At 36.9% G+C, this 19,305-nt stretch overlaps 1 protein-coding gene across 2 annotated transcripts in view; it reads right to left on the bottom strand.

Annotated features, from left to right (window-relative positions):
* The window catches only part of CNTNAP5 (contactin associated protein family member 5), an 872,320-nt gene that overhangs the window by 439,781 nt on the left and 413,234 nt on the right, over positions 1-19,305 (bottom strand). Inside the window, exon 7 of one of the 2 annotated variants that reach the window (XM_031936548.1) lies at positions 9,652-9,795. In XM_031936548.1, the coding sequence (XP_031792408.1) occupies positions 9,652-9,795 (144 nt within the window). The remainder of the gene's footprint in view (positions 1-9,651; positions 9,796-19,305) is intronic. The other variant, XM_023225607.3, reaches the window with a different exon arrangement.

Raw genomic sequence — 19,305 nt, 5'->3', positions numbered from 1 at the left:
TAGGCATTATTATCTCTACCTTGTAGATGAAGGATACTGAAGCAGAGCTAGCTTAAAAAACTTATCTAAATTTTGTATCCATTATTTGGTAAGACTGGGATTTAATCTTACTTCCTTCAAATATCCTCTTCCTCAACACCCAGTACTCTCATCTATACCCATTTCCTGACCATATGTCACATATCTAACACCATGGGTGACATAAAAGCGTGTTTCTTTTCTATACCTAGGGTGACAGCAATAACTCTTGCAAAGAAATAGACTAGACTAAAGCTTGTTGTTTCCCACAGTCCCACCTTGAGCTTTTGCATCTACATGTCCCAGCCAAGTTCCTACACTTACATAAAGTCTTTCCTGAACCTACTATCCCTGTGATTTCTCCTTTCTAACTCTTGCAAGCTATGTTTGAGTCTTGTCACTGGATGCAGTAGCTGTGGCTGTGGTAGTTGGAAGTAGTGTCAAGATCCACAGGCTGGGGCTGTGGTGAAAGAAAGGAAGTTGAAAAACCAAATGGGAAACCAGAACTGTGATGAGTGATCGAGACGGAGAAACAACCAAAAAGTAAGAGTCAAACCATAAGGGCAAGTGAGATAAAAAGGGGAAGGGTGGCTGTCAAGTGGTGGCCAAGAGAGCAGAAAGGTCTGAGGGGATGGCCAAGGCCAGGGCATCCGCTATGAACTCAGTCCTGCAAAGGTAAGACCATGCCAGGTGTGTAATTTCTGAGAGCAGAGAGGATGCTTCTCTTTGAAAAGAAGGATCATTTGCTGTAAACACAGTAGATGTTCAATAACTACATTTTAGTGACAATAATGACTCAAGTGCTAAGTTATGCCACATTGTATATGTATGAAATTCACAGCAAGAAAGGTATTATGAAACTGAGAGTCTGAAAGGGGCCCTGAGGAGAAGGTGGGACAAGGAGTGCACCTGGACAGGGTGGGCAGACAGCACATTCAACACTCCCCGCTGCCCTACTCCGTGGTAGATGCTGTTATAGATTACAGCAACTTTCTCTACACACTCTGAATACAGTCCTGCAGTATTTCTCAGCACTGTGCTCCAGAAAGATACTGACGATGCCTGGAGTTGATAAGGCATGGAGGGTATGCAGCAGTTGCCTAGGAGCCTGCTCTAATGGTAATTCCATTTTTAGTAATTTCAGCCTTCCACATTACTTGCTATGTAGCCACTGGTCCGAAGCTTCTAGTGGCTTCCTGAAACCTGGGCTTGCCTGTCCGTCTTCCTGTGCCCCCTACGTCTCCCTACAACGTAGCAATTCCAGGTTTCTGGGTTAGCACAGCCTGGGGGCTCCAGAACCCTGGTTTACCTCTGAGAACCAGGTGAATATTTTGAGCATTGCCCTGGTTCAGGACGTGAACCCTACCAGTGAGTTTGAAGAAGGATGGTTAGTTTGGGGCTGGGTCAGGAAAGAGGTAAAGGAGAAAAAAAGGCAGCTTGGCTGGCATGGGAGAAACACAACATACAAAGGCTGAGAGGAGGATGTGCATGGAGTGAATTCCAGAAACAGCGAGTAATCCGGGTCTGGTTAGAAAAGAGGCCACACCAGTGAGAAACTGGGAAGCAAACTTTTATATGTAGGACAAACTGATTATAACAGTTTTGAAACACTCACATAAAAGTTTCTATTCACCTTGAAGGAATACAAGAGCCACTGGAAACAGAAGGCAGAGTTTCTGGGGAAGCGCTTTGACCCTTTGCAGCACTCGCCACCTTCTCCTTCAACCCAGAGGGAGAGTCTTCCAGCCAGATGCAGAGACAGGAGCCGCTGGGAGCCAAGCAGCAGTGGGATTCCACACTCTGCCCTTTGCTGCCCTCCTTCCTTTCTCACACCAAAGGCAAGGATTCCGCCCTCAAGCTCTTACATCTCAAGAGATACCCAGGAGAGATTTCTTTGGCAAATAACAAAGTACACAGGGGCCATTTCTGAAACACCTCATTGGTCTTCAATACTCAGAGATCAGTGCTGTTCACGGATCTGCCCAGCCTTGTATTATTTTTTTCTTCACTTTGACATGAAAGTCATTCAGGACCCTGAAAAAAAATAAATGCCTAATAAAAACGAATAAAACCTGATGGTGGATTGCTTTCTATAAGAGGAGGAAGAAGACTGTGAAAGGCACAGCCACTAATATATATCATTGACTTTCCCTAATCCTGAGTGTATTTTTTCGTATAAAACGTGGATAACAATGTCTGCCTCCTGCCTGCCACACACAGAAGTTTCAGGGACAGAGGATCTCTAATAGAACCACAGCTCATCAATCAGCCCTCCACTGACTGCCCCTCCAGTGCTAGCACCGTGATCCGTGGCCTTGTCTATAAGTTCTCTGAAATAAGGTATCTTCAAATGGAGGAGTGGTCATTGGGGTTATTATTGCGGGTACAAGAGCATAAAAAGAATATGATCAGCTCATTAGTTGGATGTTTTGCATAGAGGAGGCACATCTGAGGTCATTTCAACTTCTACGTGGCCCACTCTTTTAAAAAGCACTTGAAGATTCAAATGACTTGAAAAGTATCAGGTGAAACTAGCAGGATAAGCCGTTTCCTGTGTACACTGCCAGTGGGCATGGAACGTGGTGTGGCTTTATTCAATGTTGGTTGAGTCAAAAACTCATAATCTTTGACCCAATAATATTCATTTCCAGTTATCTGTTTTAAATTTCAGAACATTATTTTCCCACTATGATTGTAATCTCAATATTATTTTTAGCAGGAAAAAAACCAAACAACTCAAATTTCAACACAGCAGATTCTTACATGAACTATGGTAAATTGATTCCGTGCTGAAATAGTATTTGTAAATAGAGAAAAAACAACTTTTAATAAAAGTTTTAAAAACAATGAAAATACTTTAAAAAGGTAAAATGTAAAATTGTCAATAAACTGTGGTCTATGATAGACAAATATACATTTAAAGTGTGAAAATGAAATACCTATAATAGATGAGAACAGTGCTTTTCCTCTCTGGCTGGTTGCATACCCTATTCTTGTATTTTGCAAATTTTCATTTTATATAGAAATATTTTTAAAACATTCTGAAGAAGTTTTCTTTAATACTTTACATGATAATTTTATCAGACGAGCAAAAGAAACTGGTTACATTTACTCATCTGATAGAAAGGAAAAGTCATAACACTAATTTCAGGAGAAAGAATTTTCAGAGAAGATGACTGTATAGTTTGAATGTTTTTATCCTCCACTTCCTGAAATCCATATATTGAAATTTAATCTCCAATATGTTGTTATTAGGAGGTAAGGCCTTTCAGGAGGTGATTAGGTCATGAGGTCATGGGATTAATTTCTTTGCAAAATAGCCCCAAGGGACTTTGTTTTTCCACTACTTGAGAAAGGAGGAGGACACAGTGAGAACTGTGAGGTCTACAACCTGGAAGGGAGCCCTCACCCGAACCTGACCGTCCTGGAAATCTGATCTCAGATTTTCCAGCCTCCAGAACTGTGAGAAATAAATTTCCCTTACTCATAAACTACCCAGTTTATGGCATTTTGTTATAGCTGCCTTAATGGACTAAGGTTTTAACCATTATACTATTAGCTTTGCCTTTTCTCTTTAAGGCACATTATTCTTCATATGACCCTGAAACTATTTAATTCCAATATTCCTGAAGAAAGGAAGGAAGCAATTGTTCAGGGAGTGAGTAACTTGAGAATGATTTTTCCTGCGTATGAGGAGCATACAGAATAGATGCAGGTAATGTGGATGTCAGACTGGTCAAACGGAAGTAGAAGACAGCAGGAATGAGAAGAGAGAAGACACAATATGTTAGTCGCTTTTTCAAATGATTCATCCCATCACGAGAAAGCATCATTTATCACAGAGCATACTCACAGAGATGATACATGATCCCGGAGACAAGCTAAAGAGATTATAGGCTTTACTAGACAGTAGGGAGTTTTCTCTGAGCAATTTCCATGAGCCTTTGGGTCACAGGGAGGTAAGATAAAGGTGCCTGTCACTACGTGTGTGTGTATGTGTATGTGTGTGCACCTGCAGATGTAAATGTGTGTGGGCTCTCATGTCCACACTAACCTCTTACACGTAACTCTGACAGTGAGTGTTTGCTTGGCTTTAGAGCCATAAGAAATAATCAACCAGACTCCAACAAGTTGCATGACAGCAGAGATGCAAACGAAGGGCAACATGCTTCAAGAGAGCTCACTGTTGCTACTCATCAATACATCTGTTATACCCAAACCTATCAGGCAACACTTTTTTAAGTTCCTTATTTTAAAGGAGTCTATCATTTGATCAAATCTGAAGTAACGATTTTCATCAAATTTTCTCAAACAAACGAGATGATTAAGTTTGTAATATATTTACTGCAAACCTACTTCATGACTTATGGTTTGGAAGCAAACACAAATTCAGATTTAGGAAAGAACAGGAGCTACCTCCAATCATCAACTTTTATTATTTGGAACTGTATGTGACTGCATTAATTAGCTATCTAAAATGGCAAATAAATATTGGCTTGTATACCAATTCAGTTGAATGGATTTATAGATGTTTTTACTAACAGCTCCAATATATTGGGTGCTTAGTGTGTGCCATGCACTGCGCTAAGCATATTACAGATTTAATCTTCACACTAACACTTTGAAGTAGATACTATAACTGCCCTCATTTTATGTATGAGGGTACTGAAGTTTCATAACTTTCTCAAGATCCCACAGCTGAATAAGCCATGGAGTGGGTATGAACAACCTAGGAAGTCAGTGTTTCAGTCATGATTTTATTATGGATGCTTCCAGAAACAGAAGGGAGACGTTTGGGTTTTCCTCTAGGGCAAACGAAAAGGTAACTTGTGATTATTTAGCAATTTCAACCATGGGGTTGGGAGTATTATTATATGGGCTTAGTATTGGCCATTTCCCATCCAATTACCTGATTCCAATTATTTGGAGACAAAGGCACAGAAATGAATTGACAGAGTCAATTAGCTCCAAAGCTAACTAAAGTCTTCCTGTTAGTTGTTTGCATTTTCTTCCCTTCTATTGAAGGCAAAGTGAAGTAACACATGAATTTCCACTATGATCTTTTAAATAAAAAACAAAATATTTTGGAACCTACAATGATGTGAGTGAAACTTCAACCAGCTCCCAGGTAATCATGTTATTCTCCTTGCCTCTGGGAGAGGGGATGTAAGACTCAGAAAGAACAGCTCAAAAAAGCATCATTTTTGATGGAGTGCAAGGTATGAAATTAATCATTTTCAGGAAACTATCACAGCAATATATTTCTTATACTACGTATATAATAATCGACATTACAGGTACTGTACATACACTTCAGTGGGCCATTTGCTTTCTGATTGTTTATTATAAAGTGCTGCGTTAGCATATGATAAAGGATTTGAGGAAGAATAGTGAGGTATTTTTTATGTCTACTTTAAGCTGTTAGTTTTACTGCATTTCGGGATGTGGAGAATTGTCTTGTAGTCAAATCGAGCTATAAAGACTAAATTGAATTATCCCTATGGAACAGCTGTTAAGTCTCGAGGGAGGGAGAAGGTCCCACAAGAAAGAGATGACAGATTGCAGTGAGGATGGCTGCTGAATGCAGCCTGCTAGAGTGGCATACGTTAGATTAGGCAAAGGCTGGGGCTTCCGTGGGCCTTGAAACACATTTTATAATTTATGGGTAGTACCATACTCTTGCTGCCTGATTTGTTGATCCCTTGAATCTGAACTTCCCAAGGCTTAATAATGTAAGAGAGTCTGCAAACACTAGAGAAGGACAAAAATACCATTCCTTCCAAAAGCCCTTACTTAGCACCACAGTGACTTAGTGACTGGGAGCAAAGTTGATTTTGTAGCAGATATGGTGTCTTTGGGGGAAACTTTAAGCTTGACTACAGAAAGGGAAGAGTTTGTACTTCAGTATTTAACTGTGCAAACCATTGCTCCCCACAAGAAATTCCTAAAGGAGATAGACTAGATATATAAATATTTGCGTGTGTGTGTGTGTGTGTGCGCGCGCACGCTCGTATACGTGCAAGTGTATAGTGATGTGAATTCTCACTTAAGCAGGGTGTTGGAAGCAATTTGGAAGACAAATAATGTACATTTTTTTTCTTCTAAATTGTGAAGGTTAAAACTAAGGTTGCCTACCTGCACAATAAAACAATTTTCTTGGGATTTTTTTCCAAATACATTAGGGCTAAATGGATCCTTTATGCCTCATATTAACAATACCGCCAATTAAACCCTGAGGAGTAACGTATACTAGCAAAGTTTTAGGCAACTTGATAAGTGCTGTAGTAGTTTAAAAGTCACCACAACACTTGTTAAAGTTTTAGATAATGATTCTCTCAGAAAAGGAAATGGTGGAAGCTACCAATATTCAGAAACTGAAGTTTATTTCCCCTTGTTCCTTCTCATCTTCCTTTTTTTGCTTTGCTTATTCAGTAACTCTAATACATCTTATCATTAAAGATATTTTTAACACATCATATGTATAAATGCATTCTTTTTAAATATTATTATAGAGATCTTAGTTATTTATATCTAAAGCTCAGGCTTTTATACTTTTAAGTCCCAGTTTATGAACAAAGAGTGCTTACTGTTGTTTCAACTTGCTCTGCCACATCTTAGCAAAATGGCAGGTAGTGATGCCCTTTGATGTTGATGACATTAGGCTAATCTAAACTTGCCATAGTGCATGATCTCAATGTAGTGCCCTGTGTCAGCAGATTGGACTCAAGAAAACTGATATGTTATGAAATATTTCTTGAAACAATATTGGGAAAGGGATAGGAATGAGTGTGCTTTCCATGGCCCAAGACCACAAACCTAGAATCAAAAAGAAAAAAAAATGTCATGAGCAAGTCAGTGCTTATGTTAATTAGGAGATGGTTGACCTAAGCTCACGTGGATAAGTTGCAGAATTTTTGGGAGCCTTGAGCATGAGCCAGAGATGGACAAGTAACGTCATTGGCTTTTCTAGAGTCAGTGAGGTAACTAATCCCTCCCTAGCATCATCCTAACTTTTCCAAACTGAAGGAGTCGGGGACTTGACACAAACCTTTTAAAATCCTGACAATCTTTAATCCAAGTGTGACTCCCCAGGAGCATCCTCTGACTCACATCCTTGAATCTCATGGCAGTTTTCAAGAAAATGTGTTAATATGATACCCCAAAACATAAAAATCAATATAGATTATATTTAACAAAGAAGAAAACAAACACAAAGTCATTTAAACCCATAGTTTGTTCAGATAATTCTATAATTAGGTTGCAAAGAGAATCAGATTATTGCTGTCAATGATAGGGTGACCTACTCTTGCCATGGATGAAAGAAAAAATGTCAGCTGAAGAGATTTCCAATTCCAGGAATATGACGTAACATAGTTTTCCCTATTTATTCTGCTAAGTAAGACTAAAAGACTATAGAAATTCTGTATAAAAACTACCTAAAAAGAACCCTGAATGGTGGAGAAAAGAAATAAAGGATATATAAAAACCTTGGGACCAAGAGAAAAATATACTGGAGAATTCTCTGGATTTTCTCTTAACCTGATCTGTTTTAGGTATGTTGCTGAAAGACAAACAACCCAGAGAGACCAACTGGTGCAGTTAAATCCTGTTTAAAATTGCCATTAGAAGACTGCTCTCTCTAGCCAAAGAATGAAGAAAGGATAGCATGGAAAGAGAGATGTTTTTAGACAACTTCTCTCCCTAAACCAAATGCCATAGAAAAGATTGTGGCCCCACTTCCATTGAGCCATGCCGTAGTGAGGTGCCCAAATTTCTGGCCAGGGTGGTATATGGGAAGATCAATCTGGGAATCTGTGGCTTACAAGAACAATTCTGAAGATCTGGGAATTTAATCATTGTCAGATAGAACCAAGTCTCTCCCTGTGGTATCAACTGAGATCACAAGGAAAGCCTAGACTTCTGCCCCTGCTGAGCTATCATGAGGAAACCCCCTTCACCCCCTGCAGGAGCAGTCTCAGAGATGGTTTAATGGTGAGTCAGGACTGTCATCACCCTCCAGTGATATGAGGGGCATCCCTCTTCCACCCACACACAAACACTGTGATGTCACTGCAGGTCACATGGGAAGCAGTAATGAGTCTTTAATACTAATCTCAGCCAAACATATCCCTCGTGGTTTCAAGAGTTTTTCTTTACCTTTTGTCAATATTGGGCAAAAATATGAGTAAATGCAACAAACTCTCCTTCTCCTCTGGAATTCTCTACATGATGTCTGACATTGAAGCAAAACTAATACTACTTGAAATGGTTCTAAATATATAGAAATGGTTCTAAAAATACAATTGTCGAATGAAGACAATTATAAAGTAAATAAGGGAAAATAAAGGGATGTAAATGGAAATTAGGTTTCTACACATCAGTTAAATTGGTAAAATGATTAAACCAGTAAACTACAATAAGTTATGTATAATATAATAAAATGTCTACATAAACCAGTAACAAAAGCTATACATAGATATACTCTAACACTAGATAAAGCAAAATAGAATTTTAAAAACTGGCTAAGAAATACAGGAAGGTAGAGAAAATAGAGAATTTTTAAAAACTCAGAAAACAAAAATAAACAAGTATTAAGCCCAACACATTCATTACATTAAATGTAAATTTGCTAAATAGACCAATTAAAAGAAATAAATTGAAAGCATGAATTAAAAAACCATGACCCAACTATTTGTTGCTTACAAGAAACTCACTTCAAAAATAATGACATAGGCAGGTTAAAAGCAAAAGGATGGGAAAAGTTACTCCACAAAGACATTTATAGGGGAAAAGCAAGAGTGACTATATTAATATCAGACAGACTTCAGAGCAAAGAGAGCTATCAGACAGATAATAATATTATATAATGATAAAAGAGTGAATCCACCAGAACACATGGCATACTAAATGTGCATGTACCAACAACAGAGCTCCAAAATATATAAACCAAAAATGGATAGAAATGGAGAGAGAAACAGACAAATCAAAAGTTATTGTTGGAAACATCAACACCTTTATTGAGCACCTACCATGTGTAAGGCACTCTGTTAGTCATTGTGAATGCAGTAGTGAAAAGAAAAAACACAGTCCTGACCCTCATGAAACTCATTGTCTATTAGGGAAGCCAAATGTTACTTAATTAGAAAATCATTTAATTTGTCAGTGTGATAAATGAGAATCTCAAACACACTAAAAGTTTAATCTCCCTCATTTAAAATGAACTATTTTTAATATTAACAATAAGTAGACAAATATGTAACTCCCAGGCCACAGAATTTAACGGAATATGTGGTTTTCTTGTTTCATTTTCCAAAGATAATAAAAAATTCATGTTGTCCCAATGTGGACTGCAAATACTATCCACAGCTGAAATATACTCCACAGTCAAAAAAAAAAAAAAAAAAAAAAATGAATTCTCTGGATGGCCCTAATGTTTTTGTTTCTTCCACCAGTGCAATTTACACTGATTCAATACCTGCCATTCTCTTTCTCTCCAGTGTCACCTCAGAGACTGATGGGAACTCAGAGCATAAGGTAAACATATTATGAATGGGTGCAGGAATAGGCTGGTGAAAGCAAGACTTACCCCAAAGTGGTAGAAACCATCAAGACAAAACAGATGGGTCGACTTACCACAGTATAGATCTGATGCTTTCGTCTCTTAGCCAGGTCAATTATGTTTACTCCATTGTAGTAAAGGTTTTCGATGCATCCATGGAAGTTTTTCTTTAAAAAGGTCCCAGGTTTTCCTGGTACTGGAATTCCTCCAAAACTAAGCTTTTGGGGTGAAAATAAAAACAAACTCTTAGTTACAAGCTCTGAAAGATTAGGAAAGGAAAGTAAACACATGCGTTTTTGGTAGATTCAATTGTATGCACGAGCCAAGTGGCTCAAATAATTATAGATGCCACTTGATTACACATTTAAAAGGATACTGATTAGCCCATGTAAAAATAACTGTAATTGCTTGCTTCTTAAAGGCCTATTTTAAAAAACTATTTTCACTTCCTTTCTGAACCTTTTTAATACTAAATAAAACAATAATTTACAGAAGGAGGGAAAAAGAAAAAGAAAATCAATATCTTTTAAATTATCTCTTATCCAAGCATCTTAAAAGATATGGCCATACTAAAGCCAAGAGACAAACAAAACATACCTCTATTCAGCTACAGACGAACCTAGTTTAAAAGCCTATACTGTATGCAAAAAGCCTTATGCATAAGATTGCCCACAATTGTCATCTATAATGAAGAAAAACAAGAAATGTTCTGTACCGTTTTGTGAAGCAGGTAATTAAGAATTAATATGATGAAATTTCACTTGTCAATAATGATGCTTATTAAATATCTGTAATATAATGGGAAGTAAATATCATGTTGATTTTCAAATGTAAGAGTTATAATTGGATATAAAGTATGATGTCAACAATAAGAAGTTGAGCATAAAGCATAGTCTGGGAGGAAATACACTGAATTGTTATTATTAGGTAATTGCAAAAGCAGTTGCGATTTTTGCCACTAAAAGTAATGGCAAAAACCACAATTACGTTTGCACCAACCTAATTTAATAGTGGTTCACTTTGCAAAGGTTATGAGATACTAGGGTATATTTTTTCTTTTACAGCTTTTATTTCTAATTAATATTAACACAAATTGCCTTTCTAATAGATATATTATTTTAAAAGCAAGGTGTACTGTTATGAGTATTTTTTCTACTATGAAAAAGAATCAAGATAATTTATATTATCAGGTTTGTTGCAATACCATTTAATGAGAAATGTAGTTTTTTTCTACTGCTTTCAAATATCACTGTCAGCATGTACTTCAACTACATCTATATTTGGATACTTCTCTATCTCTAGTTCACTGTCTCTTTTTATCTGTCTCTCTCTTCATGTTTCAGGAGGATGTGGTCTCCCAATCTGAATGTCTTCTTATATGAATAGCTACTGATATACTAAAGGCTCTTTCTAGATTTTTTTAGAAGCTTCACACTAGTAAAAAAATGTTACTCAATGCAGTGTAATAGGTGAAGAGGATTATTCATCCTTTTACCCACTTTTACTTACAACTACACATTTTAGAGAGAATTTTTTGATATTTTATCAATTTCATTTTAAAGTTTAATTACAGAATAATTTTATTTAAACTAGCTTGTTAGAATATTTATTGATAATTTATTATTTACATTAAACCATCTAGTTGGAGAAGAATGGATATTTTTAAAATATTTCTTTTTTCTTTCCAAGAACCCACTGTTTTTCTCTATTTTCAGAAAATTTTTAATAAAGTCCCCCAACTAAGGTTATTATTTTATTTCTCTAGTTCACATACCCATCATTAAATTAATTTCTATGAATTTCACGATTTCAAAAATTCCATTGTATATGAATTGTTTTAATTCATTAAACATTTTATCATGTAAATGCTGTGCTCATCTTACTGCTGCTGGTATATTTTCTTTATCCAGATACTTGCATATACTTTTATATTAAATCATATACTTTTTAGTAATTTTCTTTTAATTTTAGAGGGCGATACAGGCAATACCTTGTTTTATTGTACTTTGCTTTGTTGTACTTCACAGATTTTGTGGTTTTCATGAATGGAAGGTTTGTATCAGCCCTGTGGCAAGTGGATCTATCAACACTATTTTACAACAGCGGGTGCTCACTTTGTGTCTTTGCGTTAGCTTTTTTTTTTTTTTTTTGGAAAAAAAATCTTTAAATTGAGGCATATATATTTAAAATATAATGCGATTATTGTACATGTAATAGACTATAATATAGTGTAAACATATCTTTTATATGTACTACGAAACCAAAAACTTTGTGAGACTTGATTATTGCAATATTCACTTTATTGCATTAGTCTAGAACTGAATCCACAATATCTCCAAGGTATGATGGTAATCATATGATATGTGTGTGTGTGTGTGTGTGTGTGCGCGCGTATATATCACCTTATTAAATACATTAATGTGAAATCAATTTCTTATACATTTATTTCCTATTTTACTGTCTCCATCAAAACTTCCTAACTCCTAGCCAAAACTTTCTAAGCAATATGAAACAATAATAATGGTATACAAACTTGTAACATCAACAACAACACCATCACAAAAGAAAACATTTTATTTCTCAAGTATACATAACACTTGTTCTGACTCTACATTAAGAGAATATCCTTCTGCTCTTTTACACATAAATTATTTTGCATTTATTTTAAATAAGAATGAATGCTTTGTTCTATTCATGATTATTTCAAAAATCCATGTGACAGACAATAGAGTATTTTGTTTGATCTACTGATGAGTTGAATTATATTACTGCATTGCAAGTTAACAAATGATCTCTTATTGAACCATTCTTGTGTTCCATTTGTGCTCATATTTAAGTAGTGAATTAGTTTGAGCTCTAGTTTTCTTTTGTCAGGCATTTAGATCAAATCTAGATTTGTCTCTGAGTTTTATAATTTATTACATGAATGGCTCCTAAATCTCATAAAACATTCTGGAAAATTTAAAATGACCAGTGAACTTGTAAATTCCACAAATATTTTGTAAAAGTATTCCAAAATCCCCTTTGTTGATTTATTGCTATATTCAAACATTTTAAATTTGAGTCATTTACATTAAGAAAAGGTCCAAATCCATAAAAGTGGATAAACAGAACTAAAGACAAAAACCACATGATTATCTCAGTAGATGCAGTAAAGGCCTTTGATAAAATTCAACATCCCTTCATGTTAAAAACTGTCAAAAAACTAGATATGGAAGGAACATACCTCAAAATAAGAAGACCCACATATGAAAAGCCCATAGCCAATATCATACTGAATGGGCAAAAACCGGAAGCATTCCCCTTGAAAACTGGCACAAGACATGGATGCCCTCTCTCACCACTCCTATTCAACATAGTATTGGAAGTTCTGGCCAGGCAATTAGGCAAGAGAAAGAGATAAAAGTTATTCAAGTAGGAAGAAAGGAAGAAAGGAAGTCAAATTATCTTTGTTTGCAGATGACATAATCAGATACCTAGAAAACTCCATTGTCTCAACCCAAAAGGTTCTTAGCTGATAAGCAACTTCAGCAAAGTCTCATAATACAAAATTATGTCCACAAATCACTAGCATTCCTATACACCAACAGTAGGCAAGCCAAGAGCTAAACTGTAATGAACTCCCATTCACAATTGCTACACAAAGAACAAAATACCTAGAAATATAGCTAAAAAGGAAAGTGAGGGACCTCTTCAAGGAGAACTACAAACCACTGATCAAATAAATCGAAGAGAGCACAAATGGAAAAACATTCCATGCTCATGGATAGGGAGAATCAATATTGTGAAAATGGCCATATTGCCCAAAGCAATTTACAGATTCAATGCTATTTCCGTTAAACTACCATTGACATTCTTAATGAAATTAGAAGAAACTCTTTTAAAATTTAAAGGAAACCAAAAGAGAGCATGAATAACCAAAACAATCCTAAGCAAAAAGAACAAAGCTGGAGGCATCATGCTACCCTACTTTAAACTATACTACAAGGCTACACTAACCAAAACATGGTAACCAAAGCATGGTACTGGTATAAGAGCAGACACACAGACCAATGGAATCATAGAATAGAGAGCCCAGAAATAAGACCACACACCTACAATCATCTGATCTTTGCCAAAACTGACAAAAATAAGTAATGGGAAAAGGATTCCCCATTTAATAAATGGTGCTGGGATAACTGGCTAGCCATATGCAGAAAATTGAAATTGGACCCCTTCCTTAGCCCACATACAAAAATCAATTCAAGATGGATTAAAGACTTAAATGTCAAACCCAAAACTCTAAAATCTCCAGAAGAAAATCTAGGTAATACCATTCAGGACACAGGCACAGGTGAAGATTTCATGATGAAGATGCCAAAAGCAATTACAACTAAAGCAAAAATTGGCAAATGGGACCTAATCAAATGAAAGAGTGTCTGCACAGCAAAAGAAACTATTATCAGAGTAAACAGACAACCTAGAGAATGGGAGAAAAATTTTGCAGTCTATTCATCTGACAAAGGCCTAATATCCAGCATCTACAAGGAACTTAAATAAATTTACAATAAAGAAACCAACCCATAAAAAGTGGGGCAAAAGACAAGTACAGGCAGCTCTCAAAAGAAGACATACATGCAGCTAACATATGAAGAAAAGTTCAATATCACTGATCATTAGAGAAATCCAAATCAAAACCACAATGAGATACCATCTCACACCAGTCAGAATGGCTATCATTAAAAAGTCAACAACAGATACTGACATGATGGTGGAGAAAAAGAAACGTTTTTACACATTGGTGGGAGAGTAAATTAGTTCAACCACTGTGGAAGACAGTGTGGTGATTCCTCAAAGACCAAGAGGCAGAAATACCATTTGAATCAGCAATTTAATTACTGGGTATATACCCAAAGGACTATAAATCATTCTATTATAAAGATGCATGCACCTATATGTTCATTGCAGCACAATTCACAACAGCAAACACATGGAATCAACCTAAATGTCCATCAGTGATAGACTGGATAAAGAAAATGTGGTACATATACACCATGGAATACTATGCAGCCATAAAAAGAAATGAAATCATGTCCTTTGCAGGACCATGGACGGAGCAGGAGGCCATTATCCTGAGCAAACTAATGCAGGAACAGAAAACCAAACACTGCGTGTTCTCACTTATAAATGGGAGCTGAGTGATGAGAAGACATGGACACAGAGAGGTAAACAACTCACAGTGGGGCCTGTAGAAGGTTGGGAGGAGGTAGAGCATCAGAAAGAATAGCTAATGGATGCTGAGCTTAATACCTAGGAAATGGGATGGTCTGTGCAGCTAATCACTATGGCACATGTTTACCTATGTGGCAAACCTGCACATACTGCACATGTACCCCTGAACTTAACATAAAAGTAAAAAATTAAAAAAAAGAAAAAATCCATTTTAGGTTTGCAAATGTTTCACATACATCAAATTTATACTGTAAAAATATATGTTTAATTGGATGTTACCTTTACTTATTTTTATTATTTTAAATATTTAATGATATTTTTATTTATGTGTTGGCTATTTTCCTCAATTTCAAAAAAAATTATGTTCCACTTCACTCAGTAATGGTTTAAGAAAATGTTGTTTGCAGGAAAAAGTAAGTGAAAAAAACAGAAAGAAAGCTGCTGTCTTTTAAATAGCAAAACACAATGCTATTTAAAATATTCAGGGTGGAGAGTTTTTTCCAGTCAGGTAGTATAGAGCGTACTATATATTAAAAAATTGTTGTTTCCTATTACACTGAGGGGAGCAATCTCTCCTCTACTCTGGGTGAAGATTTTCAGAGGAAGTTGGTTGAGACAAGAGCACAGTTAGGCGGTAGCTTGAGGCCTGCTCTCTGGCTCTCCCTGAGGGATTGAAACTGGGTGTGAGTTGGGTGGATATGGATACAGGTAACAAGACAGATCTTGGAAAACACAGAAAGGTACTGCCTCCCGGAAGCACCCATGGCAGTGATGGCTGCGAGCCTGTTAGAGCTGTCTCAAGTTCAGCATGATCCCAGAGAAAATCAGCTGGGGAGGAGAAGACAGGTTAGCAAAGGCTGAGGAAGAAGCAATGCAGAAAGGCTTGAGGGGTTCCACAGTGACCTGGTCACTCTAGCACAATGCGAGGCAGGCTACTGAGGGTCTCCAGGACCAGAAGAGCAGGCTGAGGGTACAAATGGGCTGAAGCTCTCAGTACATGTATTAAGGGCTGGCAGCTGGATTTGGAGGTTTGGGAGAGTCCTAGTGACTACACTTCACCCCCTTAGGCCAAGTGTGATGGCTAATATTAAGTGCCAACTTGACAGAAGGATGCAAAGTATTGTTTCTGGGTGTACCTTGGTGTTTCTGGGTGTTGCCAGAAGAGATTAACATTTGAGTCAGTGGACTGGGAGAGCACTCCCCCTCAGGAAGATCCACCCACAGTGTGGGTGGGTACCATCTAGTCAACTGCCAGAGCTGCTAGAAAAAGCAGACAGAAGAAGGTGGAAGGAGCTGACTTGCCGAGTCTTCTGGCCTTCATCTTTCTCCTGTGCTGGACGCTTCATGCTCTTGAATATCAGACTCTGAGTTCTTTGGGCTTTGGACTCTTGGACTTACACTGGTGGTTTGCTGGGGGCTCTTGGGCCTTCTGCCGTGGACCGAAGACTGCACTGTTGGCTGCCCTATTTTGAGGTTTTAAGACTTGGACTGAGCCACTACTACCTTTCTTGCTCTTCAACTGGCAGACAACCTACCATGGGGCTTCATCTTGTGATTGTGTGAGTCAATTCTCCTTAATAAACTCCCTTTAATATGTACATGTATCCTATTAGTTCTGTCCCTCTAGAGAACCCAGATTAGTATACCAAGGCAGGTCCTACTGACAACAGCAAGAAAAGCTGTCATGCAACTCTTTTGCCTCCAAACACGTGGGACTCGTGAACGGTATGACTCCCTTGATGCAGCACAAAAAACAAACCACCCGTTAGTGATATGTCAAGGGAAGAGGACAAAAGTACAGACAGAACATCACCACATAACCCAATATATACCCAATAATGCACTACGTTTTAAATAATCATTAACTAATTATTATTCATCATCAAGGTTAGATTTTTCTATCATTAGAAGCAACAGAGGCTGATGAGCATATTGAATCCAGTTAGGGAAAAGAAGCAAAACTGTTTTTATGTGCATTTGAATATGAGTGTGAATTTTCAACCTGATTTAGATTTTTAGATGTTTTAAGTAGCTGAGAATTGGAAGTTATAATTCTACTATTGAATTATAGATTTAGTCCATTATCAGAGTAAATTAGACTGGAGACATTTGCTTCATATAATGATGTTTTTCCTTTCTGAATATTTTATAAACACCTAGGCCACACACTTCTGAATTCTACATTAATAAATATATCCCTCAGATCATCTGTTTTCACATTTTTGTCTGATTTACCAAAACTTTGATAATAAAAATTAAAATCTTCCTCTAAGCTGTTTCTCTCCGTCAAGCCCTCCATATAAGAATTACCACTATGGAAGACTTGGGCTGGCCAAGTTATTGTAACTACTCTTTGCAAAAATTGAATACGGATCATCCTCAAGCTATTCTCCAGCTTAGTTCTGCTGGTTTCTGATTGGCTCCCACCAACGTTCCCATCCTTGGCTTTTCCTGCTGAACTCTGTCCATTAGTTAATTCGTCTGGCAGCATAACTGGTTAAACCAACAACCATCTTCCTCAGCCTGGCTCTAGGGCCTCTGCAAGTTGGAACTGCAACACAGGTACTCACATCAGGGCACTATTAACCAATATCTACATAGTAACAATCAGAAGTCTTTTACTTTTGCATTTATTGATATTTTATGTGCTATACACATAGGGCTAGTACAAGCGTTTGTATACATTTAACTGGAGTAACTTTGTCCGCATTTCAAACCTGTTTTTAATCATTTTTAATTTTCTTTCACAGATTTCACTTCCGAGGATGCCAAAGATCTGATTATGCCTTTCTATTCAGATTCTAGAATATTTCATTATTTGGCAGATGTGGATGATACTGAATGGAGACTGTATTTCTGAGTACATAGTCTGTATGACATGGCCCAGGGCCTTCAATATATGGAAGACTGAGCTGGAAATCCTGTTTCCATTAGATAATGTGCTCATCCATTCATTGGCAACTTACAGTTGTCATAGACTTTCTGAACAAAATCTGTCTTATCTGACCAGTAATTTTCAGTGAATATTGGTCAAAAACTCTTTTATTCTTATTATTCTGTTACCAACTCTTAGAAACACTTGAAAAAGTTAATTCCAATTGTTTGATACAAATTCGATTCACTTAGTAGTTGCTGATCCCTTACTTTTTGTGAAGCATGATTCAAGGCCCTGTGGTGGAATTAAGGATGAATCACACATTGCCTCTATCTAAAAATGTAGGGCCAGTCACTAAAGACAAATTCATCCTCCAACAGACTGATGGAAGGCAAAGTATAATAGAAACAATGTAAGCACACTAGTGACCAAAAACTACAGGAAACCATCCAATTTTAAGTCATAAATAAAGTAAGCAAGATCAGTTGGTGCCATGGAATAGGATATTTGAATGTTAGGCTGAAAAGAATAGATAATTATTCTATTCTCTGAAGGATTTTCAGATAATAGTTACTCTATTCTGCTGAAGGATTTTCAGAGAAAAATAATAATCACCTTTACAGAAAATTATTTTCTTGAAGTAAAAATGGAAAAATAAATAAATAATTAAACGAAAAGGGCAAAGATCAGATCAAAGAGGTATAGTTTGGCCTCACGTGAGAGGTGGTGGAAGCATGAAAATTGGAGCCTTGTTGTGGTAGGTAAAAGAGATCAATACCTTGAGCAAGCACTCTCAGACAGTATCATGGAAAACTGACTTTTTTTGTCTCTTCTCAGATGGCACCATCTCAATGATGCCTACCTTGACTGACATATCTAAAATTGCAATCTCGTTTCCTCCAAGAACTCTTAGATCCATTACTTTCCTCTATGTTTGTTCTTCTCATAGCATTTATTATCTTCTTACTTACTATATAATTCATTTACTTGTGTTTATTCTTTATAGTTTGCCTCTCCTGCTAAAATGCAAGCACTCTGAGGGTAGGAATCTTTTCTTTTACACTGAGACATTTCACCTACTTGAAGGGGAACTTGATACACAGTAGATGCTGAAAGAAACATTTGTTGAATGTTTTGGGATACCTCCCTAAAATTTTCTCAAAGGCACAGATAATATCTGATTCATTTTTGAATATGTAATTCCAAGAGATATGATTAAACCATTAATAGATGCAACAGGTATTTGTTAAATTGGATTTTAAAAAGAACACTGGCAATTTGCTTCTAAATCTGCTTTTGCCTTATTGTCCTTTTTGGCAGTTCGGTCTCTTTCTTTTCTTACTTTTCTGGCTTGCTTGGTCTTGGCATATTGAATAGGTGCCTTTCATTGATCTTAGTGGTCACTGAATGTTGGGCCTTTCATTGATCTTAGTGGTCAACATTGCCAGGTATTAGATCGCAAAGTTTCACTCACAGTCTCAGTGTCTTGGACAACATGGTCCATCTGGTAACTTGATGGATTTGCTGTTGTCACAGGTGAGCTCCAACAGGATAAATCCCAGGAGAAAGCCTTCATTGATGTTAAATGCATGAGGTCCCAGAATCTGCCACTCTCTTTTTCTTTGATCTTATTATGTTTTTT

This window comes from Piliocolobus tephrosceles, chromosome 11, assembly GCF_002776525.5.
Source record: "Piliocolobus tephrosceles isolate RC106 chromosome 11, ASM277652v3, whole genome shotgun sequence".
Classification (NCBI taxonomy): Eukaryota; Metazoa; Chordata; class Mammalia; order Primates; family Cercopithecidae; genus Piliocolobus; species Piliocolobus tephrosceles.
The sequence above is the reverse complement of the archived record's forward strand: the minus strand, read 5'-3'. Positions and strand labels throughout refer to the sequence as shown.